Source organism: Pteropus alecto, unplaced genomic scaffold (genome assembly GCF_000325575.1).
Source record: "Pteropus alecto unplaced genomic scaffold, ASM32557v1 scaffold279, whole genome shotgun sequence".
Taxonomy (NCBI): Eukaryota; Metazoa; Chordata; class Mammalia; order Chiroptera; family Pteropodidae; genus Pteropus; species Pteropus alecto.
In genome coordinates, this window is record NW_006443262.1 from 239,874 (window position 1) to 261,488 (window position 21,615).

Below are 21,615 nucleotides of genomic sequence, written 5' to 3' on the forward strand. Positions count from 1 at the left end.
TGTACATAAGAAAATCTGTTTTTTTTTTTTTTACCCTAAAGAAAAAAAAAAAAGCTGGCATAGAAATAGGATATGAGGTGGGAGAAGTTATAGAAGCCAAGGGGGATTTCAGAAAGAACTCATTCTAAAGTGTTGATATCGCAGAGCTTGAGTAAACTAATGTTTTAGCAATTGATTGGTTTATCGATTGATGAGATACTAGAGCAGTGGTTTTAAACTAGAGTCCTTATGGAGCAAATGGGAGCATGTTTAAAATGCAGATCACCAGGCACCACTCTTGCATTCTGTGTCCGTGAGGACACAGAAGGCGATTGTAAGTGGTTGCTGGGTGGGTTGTGGTTTGTCATGCTTTGTGACGTAAATAAGAGAATAAAGTCTCTGGTGATATGGTAGTGGGGACTTAATTTATTTTCTGGCAGGTATTTTGGCAAGTTGTATTGGAAGCATTAAAAGCTTGTACACCTTCTCACCTAAGAATTATATTGACGAGAATTTATCTTAAGGAGATAATCATGTAAATATATAGCTAATGGATTATAATGCTCATGGCAAACACTTATTAAATGTGTACCATATGCCAGGTACTGTTATAAGTGCTTTATGCATATTATAAAACTCTTAATCTTCATCCCAACTCTGTGAGATAGTTAAATACTACTATTGCCCTATTATTCTACAGTAAAAGATTTTAAATCACCAGGAGATTAACTTGTTCCAGGTCACATAAAAAAAGACGGATATGAAACCTGAACCCAGTGCCCTTGATGGCTAAGTTACACGGTATCTCCTCACAGCACTGTTGGAATAGCAAAAAACCGAGAGTAACCCAAAGATCCAGTGTGACATCTGAGAGAGTACGTGTTCCTGAAATCAGCATGCCATCGAGCAAATCATTCAGCACCCAGACTCTGGATCCTGAATGATTTTACCTCCTTCTTCCACCCTCCTCACTCCCCGCTAAAAAAGGTGATGAGGACAAATCCCATCGTACCTCACATCCCTGCTGAGGTCAGTCATAGCTGAAAGGGAAAGGCCACTCACCTCTCTTTATGGCTCAGTGTATTTCTTGATCTGGTCCAGTCCTGAGCTCCCACCACGTGTCCTCAGAGCCTGTCCTCATGACCAGTAGACTCCCCTATACCTTCAACATCTTCTCTACCTCTTTACTGACCCCACCCTGACCGCCCCCAAGGACCCTGACTTCCCACTTCCACGCAGAAGCTGTTTTCTTTCTGGCCTCTGTTAGGACTTTGTTAAAATAACGTTTGTTATTGAAAGTGATTTGTGACCGTCACTTTCTATTCTTTATTTAAAGAGCCAATCTTCTGATGGTCCACTTCTTTCTACTTTCATAACCTCAGTGAACTTTTTTTACTTTGTACATTATTTAAGTTTTTAAATGCAAAAAAGAGCAAAGAGCAACACAATAAATGCCCATGTATCTACCACCCAAGATGAGCAGAGATTAATATTTCTGTATTTATTTTACTTTATCGTTAAAGAGTTGAAATCTTATAGATAAAATTCACATCTGCATATTTCCTTCCTTCAGTCCATTCCCCCTCTGCCCTCTAAGAGGTCACTGCAGGCATAAATTTAATGTGAATTCAAGCAATGCTTCGATCCTTTTGCTCACAGTTTATCCATTCCCCCTTTTGAGTTAGTTCCTATTTTTCTCTATAATATAATAAACAATGCTTCAAAGTATATCTTTGTATATGTCTCTTCCTATCCAACACGCACAAGCTCCTCCAGGGCTGTGTTGTCCGGCGCAGTCCCCACTAGGCACGTGCCTCTTGAGCCCTTGTTCTGCATTTACATGTAAGTGTAAAATAACATGCCATATTTTGAAGACTTAGTAGAAGAAAATATAAAATATCTTATTAGTAATTTTATGTTTATTACAAATTGAAATTATAATATTTCAAATACATTGGGTTAAATAAACTATATTAAAATTAATTTTATTTGTTTTTTTTTTTTAAATGTGGTTGCTAGAAAAATTTAAATAACATATAAGGCTCACATTGTATTTCTACTGGGCGCTGCTGCTCTAGGGTACGTGCTGGGCAAAGTTTCAAGTGGATTGTTTTCAGTAGCTTTCAGTCTCACACCTTTTCATAGAGGCTTCCCGTTTCCTTGGTGAGCTTTCCTCTCTCTGAGCACTTATGGCACTTAGGTTTGTGTGTCTCATTTGGCATTTCAAACACAGATTTTGTATTTGGGTTAGTCTCTTTCTGCTGCCTTTTCCCCTTTACATGGGCAACCACATCTCATGCCTTTGCTTTCACAGCAGTTAAGCTCAGGACCCTACATGTTAGAACCAGTTAAATACTTAAGCAAAGTTTGGACACTCCTGGCATGGTTTATTTTTAAGCTGTGATTGGTCCTAGAATAATTTTATCTTATTTACCTAGAATATGCCTTAAGTTTCTTGTGCGTTCAGGCTTTACTCTGCTCTCTATAATATGAGAAAATTCCTTAGGAAGTGACATTAGTCTTCGCTCTGCCTCTCTTTTCACGATGAAACCACGATGTCTCTCGACAGGCTTCTCACTTACTCATGGGTTTTGGGGTCTCGGTGTCTGCCTAGGCCAGGGAGAGCCTCCTATGGACAGGCCTTTTAGCATCTTTTCATGCGATGCCATCTTCTGCCCTTTTCTGATATATGGCATCTGGTTCTATAAAACATGGTGTTATGATAGGTTTGGGGAATATAAGAAGCAGCAGAAATTGCAAAAGACAAGGGAATAGGTAAGAGGAATGAAAGCTAGAAATGAGTAAAATATTATAAAAATTAGAGCCGTCGCTATAAGCTAGACAAGATCCCCCTTCTTCAGAGCTGGAGCCTTTGGTGTCCCTGTGGAATACTTTTTGTTAAACGTTGACTCGAATGGTTCTGTTCTATTTCTCTTCTGTGGGCAATTTACAAACTCCCAATATGCAGCCCATGAGCAGCAGACAGGGAGAAAAGCAAGCAAATTTTAGAGGCCAGAATGATGCTGGGAAATTTTCTGAAAACTTTCAAATGCCAAGGGAGGTGGGAATGCTAATGTAGAAAAATCTCTGAAGAGCAAAAGATCACGTATATAAAAGCCATGACAGCAATTTGTAAGGTATGTGCTATTTCCCATCCTAGGGTGATTCTCAGCTGTATCTGAAAAAATATTTATAAACTAGCCTCCTTGCTTGGGCATCTCTCTCTTTTCTCTTTCTTAAATATGTAGAAGAATTCTTAGATAAGATGAAAGGTACATAATCATCATCATCATCATCATCATCAAACAAAAGGCAGGTGCGCAAAATAATATAACATAAGAAGAAAACCTTAAACCACTGAAACCTACGAGATATGTGAAAGTCTTCTCATTGAAGAGAATCATCCGCAGAGTGCTCAGGTCTGTTAATATATTTCCAGTCTCTCTGCTGCTGGCTGCATAGAGACCTGGGCAGTGATGCAGCTGATCTGCTGCGAAGGATGGAGGCCATGAATGGAAGACGTCGGGGCTGAATCAGAAGTTGGCAGCTGCGGAGTGCCATGTCAGCAATGAGAGGGCCACACTGACTGACACGGGTGCAGGTGACACAATCGTAAGAGCTCTGCACTGCATCTCTTGGTGTAGGATTGAAATGGAAGGAGTCAAAGCCATCCACCGTGGTTTCTTTTTTGTAAAGGAAAACCTGGGAAATGAGCAAATAGCCCCAGAGAGATGATACTAAAGGGAACGTGACTTTAGTTTAGACTTACCTCTCCTAAAGTCGGTGATAACCACGAGGGGGGTCCCTTGACGATACAGACTCAGCTTCCGCCCAGGCCTAGTAATACAGATTCCTCAAGGGCAGAGCTGACAACGGGCACCTTAAACAAGCTCCCCACAAGATTCATTTGTAGCCATTTCAAGAGCTGGCATTTCCAGTCACTGTTCCTACCAAGAGATAGAGACTTATGGCTCAGATCTACAGGGTTTTAAATTGCACACCAAGGAGTAGACTTAAATCCATACGAACCCCAATATGACAATGTGCGGGACAAGCTTGAGGCAGTCGACTATGAATGGGTCTGACAAACCAGTCCTGCTCTAATACCAACTAGCTTTGCTTTGTGGCCTTAGGCAAAAACTTCAGATCTGTAAATCTCCCTTCCTCACCTCCGATGTTCCCTTAGCTCTTCTTAGTGTGACATTCTCAGCTCTGGATGACTAAGACTTTCAAGGAAATGAGATTTTAATGCTTATCTAGACTGTCTCACACTAGTCACTGAGATGAGCTTTATGTGCTGCCACCTCACAAGTGTATATTTAAATCTTAAAACATTCTGTTCCAATACCGCCTAGGATATAGCAATTATGTTTTTCCTTAACTTAATCTGACGGGCTTCTTATCTTCTTTCCCCATTCTCCTTTTATGGTCCCGAGGCATTTCATCTCACATATTTTAGTTGACTAGTCACTTACACATACACACACACATAATGACAGCCGAGTATGTTGTATTCATTCTTGAAAGAACAGTGACACCAGTCCTCTGGCTATGTTTCAAAACTCTTTTCAGTCAGCAGGACGGTAATAGAATGGAGCTTAAAAGGGAACCAGTGTGTGTTACCACCTGCTGTCAAACCGGAGCTCATAGCCCCTCTGAGAGCTTTGTAAATAATAAAGGGCTAAGTCAAGATTTAATTTAGTACCTCTGACATTCCCTCATATTTTTAATTTGCTCTTCTGGGCTGTCTCAGATTTTCTTCATTTGGGGTCAGGTAGTAATCCAGGAAGGAACTCTTAGAAACGAGAATTGTCATCGTAGGCGTATAGCTATCCCATAATTTATCCATGTGTTAAATTTTTTCATAGAATTAAAAAGACCTCAAACTTTTCCATTGATCACAACCAGCTTAATTTATCAGATCTTTCCAGGGAGAATTCAAATAAGAGTTCTGGACTAGCAGTCAGAGATCTGGGTTCTCCTCCAGGCAAAACCTTATTAATCTTGTGACCTTAGGTTAGTCACGAATCTCAGCCCCTTCTACCACACTCACATTAAATGGAGATAATGGGTCTTTCCTGCCTCACGTGTCTGCAAAAATCCAATGAGAAAAATATATGGGACAGTACTTTGGAAATTATAAACTACCATATGAAATAAGGTATTCAATTTGTTACTGTGATTAGAGGATAAGAGATGACAAATGTAATAGGAATAACATTCGACTTCTTGTAACCCATAACATAAACACTTTATAGCATTTTTTAAAATAGAATTATCATGTGATAGCTGTCAAATAGTGTATTAAGTTGAAAAAGGGATCCTTTAGGAAAAGGTTCAGGAAGTTGGTATTGTTTTATGTTCTCCTAACCTATATATTGCTACTTTCCATTAGGGACATTTCTCCTTTTTAACGAAATCTGACTTTAACTATTTCTAAACATCATTTTACCCCACTGTTTGCTTAATTACAGGGCTGACCATATTTACTCCAGAATTTTTATTCTTCATTTGAGAAGAACTATGGTCACATGTATATAACTATATAATCAACAAATACATAATAATCTCTTGTTAACTATTCCAAGAGCCAAGGAAGATGTCAAGAGAAAAAAGACATGATCCCTATATAGAAAGAATCAAAGAAAACAGAGGGGTGATGAGTAGGTAATGAATCCCACGCTACTGGGCAGATGGCCAGGCACAGGGGACACCCATGCGGACAGAGCGAGTCCTCTGCGTTTCACTAACTGCATCAAGAACTATTTGCTCCTGTTCCCCCTATAAAAAGTCACCAGATTTAATGGAGGGAGGGACTCACTCCTTTTTGCATGGCATACGAACTAACAGTGAGGAAGCATGAGTAAGAACAACCGAGACAATAGCACAGACACTTAAAGTGTGCCCTGCTCACCCACGAGCCGCAGCCTGGCTGCCTTGTTCAGTCACTCTTTTCCGAGGCTTTATTGGCCCTTTGTAAAGGGAATTCCCACTTCTTAACGCAGGACAAGCATTTGGTGGCCGCATTCCCATGTGGCAGTCAAAGGAAGTCTTGGTTAGAATCATAATTTTTTAATTCATGGAAAGAGTTTTAACGTTCATGCTGCACTGCCTTTCTTATGGAACTGTGTGTTTGTGTACTAAACATGAAGAATATTAACTTAGTTTTTAGAACAAATAATTGAAAATGGTATTTGATAAAGAGAGGGAAGCAGATATGAAAGAAGGAATCATTAACTAGAACTAATTTTCTGCCTTCATAGACATCTGGTAAATGCTTAAAATATATACAATAAAAACCAGCCATTATTTTGGTGTTTTAGACAACAGCTCTTATTAATCAAATGGAAATTGCTCTTTTTAATGGCTAGGGAAAATGATTCAAATGAAGATAGTTATCTCTAATTTTCTTTAAAATTCTTCAGTTTAAAAAAGAAAGTTGGATTTAAAAAATGACCTTTCTCGATATCGAAGGTAGACACAGTTACAGAACATATGCGGTAAGTAACAAATGCTTTCTATAGATCCCACCTCACTAATACAAAATTTTTGATAATTTCCAAAGGAGAATTTGAAAACAAGTACAGCATGATAACATGGGCTTCGAAAGCAGACTGTTTGATTTGAATTTAGCTCTGTTATTTATTTGCTCAGAATGTTGGCAAGTTAATCATTTTTGCCTCTGTTTCCACATCTGCAAAATTGGGATGGTAATTATTTCTACATGTCTCACAGAGTTGTGAGAGTTAAACAAAATAACACAGATAAACTGCTTAGAACAGTGCCTGACACAAAGTAAACACTCTCTATCTGTCAGTGGGCTGAAATGATCAAAGCTAATTAAGTAAAAAGGAATAGGAAAGCTTACTCAGCAAATATGCTGTCAACAAGATTTCAAAGAATTGGTTACTTGCCTAAGAGAACAACCTTTTTCAAGCATATTAAAAGTATTGCTTTCCTTTGATGTTGTTCAAATATGAGTAGAGGCCACTAATTGATAAAGAAATATCTTTATTGAGCAACTTCAAATAGTTTTGTTTCCATTGCTATATGTGGACAAAAGTGATTAAAATGCTGCATCTTTAGAAATTTTCTCTAAGTCAATACATGTTTTCGAATGAACAAAATTAGAATTTTCATTGGTTGGAAAAAATGTATACCCACTTAGGAAGATTTCACTGTGTGATCTGTAAGATAATGCCTGCCACAAGGCAGGTTTTTACAGTTGTGCCATTTTACAGGTAGAGAATTTGGAACACAGGCCATCGAATGATTTGTTCAAAATCATGTAGAAAATCCACTATGAAGTACATTATCTCCTAATCATCTTCGCTCCCAAGTCGATTTCTCTCCCATTTCCTTTCCAGTTCAGTGTAATACCACCCACTCAGCCAAGACAGTAACCCAAGACTTCATTTGATTCTTCTTTATTCATCCCCACATTCAGCAAAGATTCACGGCCATGAAATTTATCGGACCCTTCTCATCCCTCCTTCCCCAGGGTCACGCGTGAGTGCTGTTGGTCATCCGCGTGATCGAATTTCTCCAGCAGGCTTCTCAGTAACCAGACTGATCTCTCCACACGGTCTTCCTTTCACGATGCAGCCAGAGAGGACTTTTCATAAGGAAAATTTGCAAAAGCCGAAGCAAAACAAAATAAAATAAAATTCTTTAGACTTGTACAAATATATAAGAAAACAAAAACATTTTAATAGCTCCTCGGAGCCCTTGGGTACATTCCAAACTCCTTGCCTGGCATTTAAGGGTCTTCCTGGGAGAGTCCCTAGTCTTTTAGTCCTCTCTTACTAGAACTGTCGGCTTCTATCATTTTGAATTATTTGCAGGAACCCAAATGGTACAAGCTCTGTCAGGTCTCCATGTGTTGACATAAGCTGTTCCTTCTTCCTGGAACAGAGTTGACAGTTCTTCCTCCCTAACCCTCCTGCTTTGCCTGGCTGAACTGTGCTTAATATTCAAGACTCACTCAGGTGGTGCCTGCTTCCCGGACAAAGTCTTTTCCTGAATTGAACATTCTTTCTCCTACATTCAGGCTTGGAGTTTCTCCTTATACCCGCTTCTCCTGAGTGTGAGCTCCTTGAAGGCATGGACCTTGTCATATTAACTTTTTAATGTAACACATAGGAATTAACAGATCTGGGGCATGGTCCAAGCAATTCCTGTTCTAAGCACTTACTCTGTTGTAAACTTGCTTATCCAGAGTCTGGACCATTGAACTATAATTAGCTATTCAATGTGGACATCTAGTGGCCAATGGAGAAAATGACTTGTTCTCAGCATTTGTACGTATTAGTAGACTCACATTTAAGCTCCAGAGCTCTGCCCACTCCTGTGTCTTCTGCCAGCTTTCTTCCACTTACAGAAATGTCGTCCCCAGATACTCAACTATTCAATAATAATACCTTATATATTACTGTTTTCCTAAATACATCCATGTTCTCATTTAATACATACACCGAGATAGCATTTTGGTACAAAATTCCTATTTTACTGGGGAGAAAACTGAGGTTCAGAGATGTTCATTAATTTTTTCTGAATTGTGATAATTATGTATCGGAATTGCACTTGAATCCAGGACTTTGACCTCAAAAACATTTCTCTATTATAGAATTTATCACATTGTTTCATAATTATTTATTTCTCTGTTTATAATTCATCCTTGTTTTTCCATTGCCTAGCACAGTACCTGGTGTTTTATAGGCGCATGACCAGTGTTTGTTGATAAATGTTGTAAATGAATACATAATTGTCAAGTTATACCACAAATAACTACTTGGCTCAAAACTCATGCGGAGAGCTAACACTCGAATTCCTCTTTTCACTTCCATGCTTTCGTACCCTCACCCTTGTCTTGAGGATACGAACTTGGTAAACTCCCTCCATTCATGATTCGGACATTGCTTTCTCCTAAGCCCTCCCCAGTGTTTCCCCAGGCGGAAGTGAGGACTTCCTCTGTTGCCTTCTCCAGCTCCCCAGACACAGCTCTGTTTCAGAGCGTGAGCACATTCCCGTAATCGTTCGTTTACATGCCTGTCTTCTTCAGACTGTGAGATCTTTGTCAGCGTTTTAGGCAGAGGGAAAAGAAGTATCAAACAGCCATCTTTGGATGTTGCTGACAGTTTGAGGCGTGATGCGTATCCTAACATAAGCAGTCTTAATAATAGGCCAATGAGATCACATTTTATAGACTGCTGTCTTCATATTGGAGTATGCATACTGCTAGGGGTATATAAACTCTTTCTAATGGCTATGCCATGATAGGTTTACAAGAATCAATTTCTAAATTCAAACCTTCTGTTCCTTCCTCAATATCAGCCACCTGCTACCCAGGCGCTCCCTTTCTCGGTCACCCTTCTGCCACTTCACACAGAAGGGCAAACTCCTCACCCTTCCCAAATCATATCTCACCAGGGAGGATTACCAGGGGGTAGAGTGGATAGGAAGTAATTCCAGGATGGCGAACAAAGGAACAATTTAAGATATTGAAGAAGATCTTGAGGACGTAAATGACCACTCGGGTGGTTTCCAATTATTTGCTTTTAATAAAATTGAGATCATTAAAAATAACTTTTGACAATCAACACTATTTTGGCATATAAATTTAAGAGAGTTCAAGTAATTGAATATACAAGAAGTGTTCTTGTAGTCAGTAAAAACTGAGTATAACAAAATTCCTTCCATTGTCTCTAGGTTAATATGCAATCGGGAACTTTTTCTTTAACTTTATGAACAGGAAAATAGGTGAATTTATCCTATATCATTCTAGCATAGGTAATAGTAACCCGTGGGTAGATATATTCTTTGCGGGGAGAAATGTCTGCATTGATCACTTTAAGAGAAGTATTTCTGATTAAACTTTTTACTCTTAATATTGAACAAAATATTTTGATCAATTTTCTACTAATAGAGGTTATAATGACAACTCAGTCTATAAGACAGTTATTCTTTTAACACAGAGACTTCCTGTACAGGAAATTAAAATTTTCAATTTCTAAATATATTTTTGTCACAGAAAAGAATAAGGCAAAAAAAAAAATTAAAATCTTGTAACCGTACCAATAAAAGTTCTACTTTCCTTTTTCTTGAGAAAATTAACAGTATTTCTTTTTTAAGTCTTCCCATAATTTCTATGGGCATGTTATTTTCATATATATGTATGTATGTATTAAAATATGCTAATTGTTATAGAATCCATATATATAAAAATATATATACATATATGTTTGTGCATATATATTTGTGTGTACATGTATATGTGTGTAAATATATATACATATACACAGAAATATAGACATATATATAGAATTACCAACATATTTATAAATCTCTGGATATATTTAAAAGAGTAAGGTAATAGTTTTATTCTAAAATTTATTCTTAAACTTAAGGTGAAAAATATTTAGATACAGCTTTTTAAATATATTAGAGTGTACATACCTTCTCAAAATTTTCGGGCAAAACACTAGAAAAAAAAAGTTGAAGACCCCTGCTGCGGACCACTTACAACCAAGGAAAGCCTGGTCAGATCTGCACCAGCCCTGGTAGTGACTGACCACTCTACCGCTCCACACATCTGGAGACTAAGACATTCTTGCAAGAATTCAGGGAAGATCGCTTTGCCTTTGCAGAAGGTCTTGTTCCAGCCAGAAATGCCCACCCCATACTTTCTGTTTTTTTAACACCTGTGCCATCTTTTAAGACCCAGCTTCAATGTACTTTGTCATGAAGCTATGCCCACAATACCATCCACTGGGATTTTACTTTTTTCGATTGCCATGCAGTAAACAACACATGATGAGGCACCATCTGACACTGACCTTCGATGCTGCGTGTGAGCTAGTCTTGGCTTTACAAGAACATATGGTATTGTCGTCTCCGCAAGGGTGGGGATCACACATCTGTGGTTTCTTGTACAAGACCTTGGCACAGCGAGAGGCACTTACTACACATGTGATCCATCTGCAGCTTTGCGGGGAGAACAGGGACATTGCACCACCCCTAGCCGAATTTGGGGAAGTAAAAGTCTCCATGTGATGGCAGCAGGTGGTGCGAAGGCAAAATTGGGGGTTTTGGAGTCACAATACTGGGTTCTCAGAGCTGTGTCCACCACCTATCGGGCTCTCCGCCCTTCTGAGCCACTGACCTCTTTTTGGGAAAAGAGGGATTATCAGAGGCCTGACACATGGTCAGTGCCCAGTTTGTGGCAGTCTCCTGCTTTCCCTTCCAGAGTGTTAAAGGAAACGGATGCACCACGTGGAATAGAGAATCGGGCTCAACACTGGTGAGAATGTACGTGTAAAATGGTTGTACAACAGACAGTCCATTCATTCTCATCTTCCTGGAGTGTGTTCTTGGAATCAATCAGAATACAGCAAATAATTTCAACTCAGCACCAAAATTCATTAGTAAAGAAAGTGTTGAGAGGAAAAGGCTGATTTGTATTTTGCAAGGAAGGGGTTTGAATGTGCAGCCCTTAAGGACTAAGGCAGTCTGCCTAAGCCTGCTATTCATACACCTCGGCGGTCAGCGAGGGCCTGGCAAACACCAGGGTTGCTGTCCCTGGGCTGTACCAACTCATCGTGGTGTTGAATATCGGCAACTGAATTCAGGTATTTGGAGCTCATTGTACTTGCTAAGACACAGGCATGGGTGAAAACTACAGGAGATTTTTAAAAATCTATCTCTTCGATCTAAATAATGAGAAGGAAAAATTCACTGACTCACACACCCTGAGTTATCACAAGCTGCGATTTTTCATACTTAAGCTCTGAGCACAAGGGTCCCTTCCTGACACTGTCAGTACTGCCAGACCCTTCACGCCCTCTCCCGCACACCTCACGCTGTCCTTGGTCTCTGCACAGCCTCTTCCTTTCAAAGCATTTCACTGCTTTACCTGTTTTGTTTTCCCTTTTTTAAAGAATAATTTATTTATTTTATGGAGGTAACATTTTATAAACTTCAGGGATACGACATTATAATTCAATATATGGATACTCTATTGTACAAACACCACCAAAAGTCCAACATCCATCAATTAGCATCTAATGACCCCCTTTACCCATTTCGCCCTTTCTCCCACCCCTGCCCCTCTGGTAAGCAAGCACTCTGTTGTCTGTATCAATGAACTTGTTTTTGTTTTGTTTTCTTAGCTCATTGTTACTTTTTTGTTTTCTGTTCCACATACCAGTGAAATCATACAGTATTTGTCCTTTTCTGTCTTTTTTCACAGCATAATTACCCTCAATATCCATCCATGTTCTTGCAAATAGCAACATTGTATTTTCTTATAGCCGAGAGTTATTCCCTTGTGTACATGTGCTACATCATCTTTATCCATTTACCTGTCGATGGACACTTGGGCTGTTCTCATATCTTGGGTGTTGAGAATAATGCTGCAATAAACATAGGGGTGCAGATATCTTTTCAACTTAGTGTTTTCATGTTCTTTGAATAAATACCCAGAAAAAGAATTGCCGGATCTTATGGTAGTTCTATTCTTAATTTTTCGAGGAACTTCTATACTGTTTTCCACAGTGTCTGCACCAGTTTACACTCCCACCATCAGTGTACAGGGTTCCCTTTCTCCGTATCCTCTCTAATATTTGTTGTTTTCTGTCTTTTTTGATACTGACCATTCTAACAGGTATGAGGTGATATCTCATTGTAGTTTGAATTTGCATTTCTCTGATGACTAATGATGTTGAGCATCTTTTCATGTACCTATTGGCCATCTGTATGCCTTGCAAAAATATCTATTTAGATCCTCTGTCCATTTTTTAATTTTGTTGTTTGCTTTTCTTGTTGTTGAGTTGTATGAGTTTTTTACGCATTTTGGATACTACCCTTTATTGGAAATATCATTCAAAAATATCTTTTCCCATTCAGTTGGTTGCCTTTTTGTTTTGTTAATGGTTTCCTTTGCTGTGCAGAGACCTTTTAATTTGATGTCCCATTTGTCTATTTTGGTTTTTGTTTCCCTTGCCTTTGGAGTCAAATTCACAAAAACACCACTAAGATGGATGCCCAGAAGCTTAACACCTGTCTTTTATTGTTTCAGGCCTTACATTCAAGTCTTTAATCTATTTTGAGTTATTTTTTGTGTATGGTATAAGATAGTGGTCTAATTTAATTCTTTAGCATGTGTCATTCCCATTTTCGCAATACCGTTTATGGAAGAGATTTTTCATTCTTCATTGTATGTTCTTGGCTCCTGTGTCATAAATTAGTTGTCCATATGTGTGTCAGTTTATTTCTGGGCTCAATTCTGTGCCGTTGGTCTGTGTGTCTATCTTTTTGCCAATTCCATACTGTTTTGATTACTATAGTTTTGTAGTATAGTTTGAAATCGGAAGTGTGATGTTCCTGGCTTTGTTCTTTTTTTCTCAGAATTGCTTTGGCTATTTGGGATTCTCTGTAATTTTATACAAATTTTAAGAATTTTTGTTCTATTTCTGTGAAAAACACCATTGGGATTTGGATAGGGATTGCATTGAATCTGTAGATTTCTTTAGGCAATATGGATTAACAATATTAATCCTTCCAATTTATGAGCACGAAATATCTTTCTCTTTCTTTGTGTCTTCTTCAATTTCTTTCAACAATGTCTTGTAGTTTGCAGTGTATAGGTCTTTCACCTCCTTTGTTAAATTTATTCAAAGGTATTTTATTCTGTCGCAATAGTAAATGGAATTGTTTTCTTCATTTCTCTTTCTGATAGTTTGTTGTTGGTATATAGAAACACAACAAATCTTTATATCAATTTTGTATCTTGCATCTTTACTGTACTCATTTATATTTATAATAGTTTTTTTAATGGAGTCTTTAGAATTTTCTATAAATAAAATTATGTTATCTGCAAATAGTGAAGTTTACTTTTTCTTTCCAATCTGAATGTCTTTTATTTCTTTTTCTTGCCCAATTGCTCTGGCTAGGACTTCTAATACTACGCTGAATAAGAGAGGAGAAAGTGGGCATCCTTGTCTTGTTCTTGATCTTAAAGAAAAAGCTTTCAGTTTTTCACCATTATGATGTTAGTTGTGGGTTTGTCATATATGGATGGCCTTTATTATCCTGAGGTACTTTCCTTCTAAACCATTTTGTTGACAGCTTTATCATAAATGAATATTGTATCTTGTCAAATGATTTTTCTGAATCTGTTGAGATGACAATATGATTTTTATCCTTCATTTTGTTAATGTGGTATGTCATATTCATCGATTTGTGGATATGCTACAATCCTTGTTTCTCTGGAATGAATCCTACCAGATCGTGGTGTATGATTCTTATAATGTATCATTGCATTCAATTTGCTAGTATTTTGTTGAAGATTTTCGCCTCTGTGTTTATCAGAGATATTGGCCTGTAATGTGTGTCTGTGTGTTGCCTTTACCAGGTTTTAGTATCAGGGTAATGTTGACCTCATAAGATGAGTTAGGAAGTATTTTATCCTCTTCAATTTTTTGAAAGAGTTTGAGGATTGGTATTAAATCTCTTTGAATGTTTAGTAGAATTCCCCAGTGAAGCCATCTGGTTCTGGCCTTTTGTTTTTTGGGAGGTTTTTGTTGATTGTTTCCTTACTAGTGACTGGTCTATTCAGGTTTTCTAATTCTTCATGATTCAGTTTAGGAGAAGATTGTATGATTCTAAGAATTTCTTTCTTCTAGGTTGTCCAATTTGGTGGCATATAGCCTTTCATAATCTTTTATAATCCTTTGTATTTCAGTGGTATGCATTATAACTTCTCTGCTTTCATTTCTGAATTTATTTATTTGAGTCTTTTCTCTTTTTATCCTTAGTGAGTCTGACTAAAGGTTTATCAATTTTGTTTATTTTTTCAAAGAACCAGCTCTTTGTTTTATTAATCTTTTCTATTATCTTTTTATTCTCTATTTTTTTTATTTTCACTCTGATTTTTACAATTTCCTTCCTTCTATTGACTTTAAGCTTCATTTGTTCTTCTTTTTATATCTCCTTTGGATGTAATATTAAGTTGTTTACTTGTGATTTTTCTTGTTTTCTGAGGTAGGCCTGTGTTGTTGTAAACATCTCTCCTCATACTGCCTTTGCAGTATACTGAAGATTTTGGTATGTTGTATTTTCACTTTTATTTTTCTTGATATATTTTTCGATTTTTTTCTTTTATTTCTTCATTGACCCAACAGTTGTTCAGTAGCATGTTATTTAATCTCCACATATTTTTTATTTTTCCAGCTTTCTTCTTGTAGTTGATTTCTAGTTTCATACTGTTGTGGTTGGAAAAGATGCTTGCTACAATTTTAATCTCTTTAAATTTATTGAAACTTGTTTTATGTCCCAACATATGGTCTATCCTTGAGAATGTTCCATGTGCACTTGAGAAGAATGTATATTCTGTCGCTTTGAAGTGAAAAGTTCTGCAAATATCTGTTAAGTCCAACTGATCTAATGTGTCATTAAAGGCCAAAGTTTCCTTCTGGATTTTCTGTCTGGATGATCTATCCATTGGTGTAAGTGGCATATTAAATCTTGCTTCTGTTTCTGTGTCTCGTGAGGTCTATTAATAATTGTTTTATATATTTTGGTTCTCCTAAGTTGGGCGCATATATATTAATAAATGTTATGTGTTCTTGATGGATCGGCCCCTTTATCATTATAAAATGTTTGTCTTGGTCTCTTGTTACCTTTTTTGACTTAAAGTCTATTTTGTCTGATATAAGTATGGCTATCCCCTCTTTTCTCCGGATACCATTTGCTTGGAGTATCATCTTCCACTCCTTCACTTTGAGTCCATGTTTGTCTTTGTAGCTGAGATGGGTCTCCTGAAGGCAGTATATATTTAGGTCTTTCTAGCTATTCTGTTACTTTGGATTGCTCAATTCAGTTCATTTACATTTAGGGTAATTATTGATATATGAGGATTTACTGCAGCCATGTTATCTTTTTTTTTTTTTTCCCTGGTGTCTCTGGATTTTTATTGTCTTCTTTCCTTTGTATTTCTGTCTGTTATTTAATTTGTTAGTTTTCTATGGTTTCTTTTCTTTTCTTTTCTTTTTTTTTATGTTTTGTGTCTCAGCTCTGGATTATTGTTTTGTGGTTACCATAAAATTTATATAAAATGTCTCATACATAAAATAGTCCATTTTCTTCTGATAACATCTTATCTTCATTTACCTACACAAGTTCCCTCCTTTTCCTTCTCCCTTTTTATGTTTTTGTTGTCACAAATTATTCCTTTTTATTTATGTGTTCTTTACCAAACTGAAGTAGCTATAGTTATTTTCAATGCTTCCCCACCTTTAACCTTTATATTATGATTATTTACCATCCTATTCTGAAACAGAGTTGCAATTTTCTGCTTCTGTCTGTCACATTAATCAAAGTTTTGTATACTTTTTTTTTGTTTGTTTGTTTCAGGTAATACAAGTCTTTTGGTGGTAAATTTTCTCAGCTTATGTTTGTCTGAGAAAGCCTTTATTTCTCTCTCATATTTAAAAGACAACTTTCCTGGATGTATTATTCTTGGCCAGTGGTTTCTATTTTTCAATATTTTGAATACGTCTTTCCGCTCTTTCCTAGTCTGTAGAGTTTCTGCTGAGAAATCTGATGATAACTTGATGATGTCCTTTGTAGGTTGCTATCTTTTTTTTCCCCAGATGCCTTGAGAATTCTTTATCATTAACTTTTGACAGTTTTAATGTAATGTGTTTTAAAGAAGGTGATTTTGTGCTGAGATAATTAGGTGTTTTCTTAGCTTCTAGTACTTGAATGTCGTTTCTTCCCCAGCTTTGGGAAGTTCTCATCGGTTATTTCTTTGAGTACACTCTCTGTTTCTTTCTTCCTCTGTTCTCTCTCTGGGATACCCATTATTCTTCCAGCCCTTTCTAACGAAGTCTGACAATTCTCATAGACCTTTTTTCATTTTTAAAAACTCTTAGTTCTCTCTCTTCTTCCACCTGAATCATTTTTCAGTTTTTATCATTGAGCTCACTAATTCTCTCTTCTATATGGTCTGCTCTATTTCTAATGCTTTCTAGTAAATTCTTTATCCCATTTATTGATTTCTTTAGCTCCAGAATTTCTTTTTGATTATTTTTTATAGTTTCAATTTTTTTGGTAAAGTACTCCTTCTGTTCATTGATTTGATTCCTGAGTGCATTGAACTGCCTTTCTGAGTTTTCTTGTATTTCATGGAGTTTCTTCATCATCGCTATTTTGAATTCTCTATCATTTAGTGCCTCGTTCAGCACAGCCTGCTTGATACCTGAGTGGGAACAGTGGGAGATGCCAAAAAGAAAGAGAAAGACAAAGGTGGGATCAGGAAGACCACTATCCACTGATGATGGAGTAGTGGCACAGATTTATTTTTGCAAGCTGCTTTTATACAAGAGCATACAATTGCCAGCTAGGATAAGATCATCTTTGGCACAATCACCTAACCCACATTCTATTATGAACTTTGCCATTCTGTCTGTTCGTGGCATCGTTTCCCCAACAGTTTGTATCTCCCCAGACTTAAGAGGGTTCGTTGAGGTGAGGCAATCCTCGGCTGGCCTCACAGATTTCAAGGACCTTGTCAGCTTGCAATCCACTCTCCACAAATTAGATAACATATTTTCATGACTTTGAGTTTGGTTTCTGGAGAATTCTCATTTTTTTCTGTTTTACCGTGTTCCCTTGGTTGTTCATAGTTTTTGATGGGTTGTTCTGCCAGTACATTTGAAGTAGTGAACCTTTTTCTTATTTTAGGTACCATTTTGATTTTAACAACTTAGCAGGCTGACGATTAGAGGATTTTCTTTGATTTTCCAGTAGATATGCTATAGCACAAATTTTTGTTTTCACTTATCTGCAGTATTTGTACCTCCCAGGTCTGGTCACTGGTGTCGATGTCAATGGCAGAGCTCCGAGTGCCAGGGGTGGTTGGTACCCCTGCTGTGTCCAAGGCTCCTGGGTCTTGGGGCATCACTTCTGTGGTCAGGGAACCCTCTGTGCTGCGCTCTGGTTCCCAGGGGCTACTGGTGCTGCTAGAAGCCATAATTGCTTCTCTGCGCTGCTACCCAGGTCTGCTGCCATTATGGGAGGGGAATGGATTCTCTTGTGCAGATATAAAGAGTTTGCCTCACTCTGCCATGATGCTCTTATTTTAAATTATTATTTCTCATACCCACTGTACTGTTAAGTTCCATGAGGCACTTGTCTCACTCACCTCTTTATACCTATTTTCTAACTCAATGATTGACACATGTAGAGAAGCAATAAATAATGAGTAAATGAATGAATGGATATATGAATGAAAATTAAAATCATACCAGCTTATTGCTTTAACCATAGGAACTCATTTAAAGGTACCTTAATTCAAACCCCATAATATCTTGCCCGGACCATTGCAATAGCCTGCAAGCTGGTCTCCAGGCACTGGACAGTGTTTCAAGTTCTATACTACTGCTAGAATGAGTCTTTTCAGAAGAAAGGGGAGGAGGAAGAAAGGTGAACTTAATCATTTCATGCTTAAAAAGCACAACAATGTAAAAGACTTATAATTTACTATTTTATACAAGTGAAATGTTTTCTTTGTTTTTGTTTTTGTTTTTGTTTTTTATCATAAAGCCCAATGAAGAAAGAAACAAAAAACCTTAGCGAGAAATTTAAAGTCTTTCTCAGTATTGCCTCATCTGCTCTTTCTTATCTTCTCTCTCCGTGTCCTCTGAGCCCCGGCATCTGAGCCCTTTAATGATTTCAGTGCTCTGGTGCATTACTCTTCGTTCTTCCTGAAATGTGCTCCTTTTGCCTTGTTGGCAAAGGCTCCCTTTCCTGCGACTCCCAGGGTACATTGTATCACATCGTGGCATTTAACACCTTGTCCCGTATTACAGCAGTTCGTGCATATGCCTTCTCCACAGGCAGCTCGCGTTCTGAGTCTCTGTCGTCAGCACAGTGCCTGGCTCATGGAGGTGCTCTATAGGAGCTTGTTGAGTAAATAAATCACTCGGGCGAGGCAGAGAAATAAATAAATGATAGTGTTGAAGTGTATTTATTGCAAAATTGAGGAATAAATGAAGACCGCGGGAGCACGGAAGACCACCCGCTTGTCAACAGTCATTGCACGTGGACGGTTCAGAGGCTGGCATCCGCTCGCGGATCGGTTAAGGCTGCTCGTTGCATTATTTCACCGTCACTTTGGTCAGTTGGCTTTTGTGGAGCCCACTTTGACTTTACCGCTAGTAGATGAGTCAGACACAGCCGAGAGAAGGAAAAACCAAGAGACACTCGCTTTAAAAGTGTCTCTCCCTGACTTGCTCCAGAGTTTCTCTTTGCAGAAAATTTAACCTAATAGCTGTATCATCGGGGCGGGCCCGTTTTAGAGCTTTTATTTTTGTCGCGCTGCAATCTGCATGCCATTTTCTAGTCCACACTGTCTTTTATGGGTAAATATGTTTCCAGTTGAATTTCCTGGGACTGTGAGGCATTGTTTCTCTCAGCTGTTTCAGCTTTTAGAGCATACTGTTGGTTCCAGACACTCGGTCAGGTGTCTCCAGTGGAGAACGTCTCCATCTGTGATGTCCATCTTCCCTGGCGTCGTGCTGTACTGTCCCGCTTCCTCTCCCTACAGGGACTGTTTCCATGACCACGCTAACTGTGCTGGCCTATGAACGTTATATCCGTGTGGTCCAGGCCAGAGCGATCGATTTTTCCTGGGCCTGGAGGACCATTACCTACATCTGGCTATACTCGCTGGGCTGGTCAGGAGCGCCTCTCCTGGGCTGGAACAGGTACATCCTGGACGTGCACGGACTAGGCTGCGCTGTGGACTGGAAATCCAAGGACGCCAATGACTCCTCCTTTGTGCTCTTCCTATTTCTTGGCTGCCTGGTGGTGCCGGTGGTAGTCATAGCCCATTGCTATGGCCACATTCTGTATTCCGTTCAAATGGTGAGTTGGAAGACTACAAATGCTCCTCCCCCAGACTATTTCCATTTTGTGTCAAAAACAATCAAACTTCCTTCCTACATGATCGGTAGTTGCCCATAGCTGGAGCAGCTCTAGGAGACTTCCCATGTGACAGAAATTTTTGCTATTAGTGACTCTCTGAAAAGATGAATAAAGAATAACATTTATTCTCTGCACCACCATTTTCTAAACCAGGAGAAGGAAAGAAAGGGGTTCTGGAAAGAAAAAATCAGCAATGACAAAAAAAAAAAAATCCACATCCTCCAGCACTCTTAGAATTTAAGAACTCCAACAAAGGGAATTTCATCCCCCCCTATAATTTTATTAATTCAAAGGTCACATAAACTCATTAAGGAACAGTACAGGTATTTTGTCAGGAAATCACTTTGGAGTCATGAAGGACAAGAACTGACCACAAGCAGGCTTCCCGCTGGGTGACAGGAAGAAGGACATCTGAAGTAACGGCGTGAAGCCCGCTCCCTTTTCTGTGTCTCACGTCAGCCGCGTGTCTTTCTTACTCAGCGCTTCTTCCCACTCTGTTTTCTTTCATCAAAAGGCTCCTGTCTCTTGCTCATTGTGCCAAACTCTTCTAGCTTTCACTTTTATTTTTTAAATCAAACTTGGTCACATGAATCATTTTAAATCATGACCCACTGCCCTCAATTTTCATGTCCCAACTTTCTTCATACACTTTTGTAAAAAAAAATAAAAAAAATAAATCCTTGGATCAATGCAAATACCCGTTTTCTCCATGCCTGTAATCAAACCACAAAGAGGAACCAGAGAAAAACCACACCGATTCACAGTGTCCATACTCAGATTTCCTCTCAGCAGCATCTAGCGATCTTTGGATCATAAGATGGTCCACTCTTCCTATACAATTGCTACTATAAATTTTCAATTCTCATTTTAAACTCTTGCCCTACTACCCTCTTCCATTCTTATCAAACAATCATGCTTCTTATCTATTGGGCAAAATAAAGCTTTATCAGGAAATTCCTCAACTCCCCGCCTCCCTGTATACAAACCTCTTTGTTCACACTCACTCTTAGACTCCTCTCTTCAGGTACAGGTCAAAGGGAAAGGTGTTAGAGTCAAGCTAATCCTAGATTCTGTTTTTCCCTTGACTCCCTTCTCCACCCCAGGGACCTCTCCCAAGTAATAATTTTCTCTTTCGTTTATGTTTCTGTCTCTCCCTTACTACTGGCTCTTTTTAATACAAAAGCAAAATATACCCTCAACTCTCTCTAGTTACCACTTTATTTCTCTTGCCATCACTGCTAACTCAAAGAGCCATTGTTGGCTTTTGGATCTACGTCACTCAATAAGCATTCATTTGACCGATATTTACTAAGCATCTAAAGTGAACCAAGTACTTACTGTTATGGACTGAATGTTTGTGTCCCACCAAAATTCATATGTGGAAGCTTTAATCCCCCAATATGATGGTATAAGAGGTGGAGACTTTGGGAGTTAGGGTTATACGAGGTCATGAGAGTGAGGCTCTTATGCTGGGATCAGGGCCCAGGACTCTGTCTGTCTCGCTCAGTGAATGGTCACCATTCCTAGCTACCTAACCCAGAAATTAGGGAGTAATCTTTGCCTATTCTTCATTCTAACACCCAACCAACAATCAATTTTTACCTATTCGACCTCAGATATTTCCCCCATATGCCCTCCCCCCCCATCCCC

The 21,615-nt window shown here is 38.4% G+C and overlaps 1 protein-coding gene across 1 annotated transcript in view; it reads left to right on the forward strand.

The window, feature by feature from the left end:
• Positions 1–21,615, forward strand: part of OPN3 (opsin 3) — a 47,024-nt gene that overhangs the window by 17,297 nt on the left and 8,112 nt on the right. Inside the window, exon 2 of the mRNA XM_006924119.3 lies at positions 19,586–19,905. Coding sequence (XP_006924181.1) covers positions 19,586–19,905 — 320 coding nt within the window. The remainder of the gene's footprint in view (positions 1–19,585; positions 19,906–21,615) is intronic.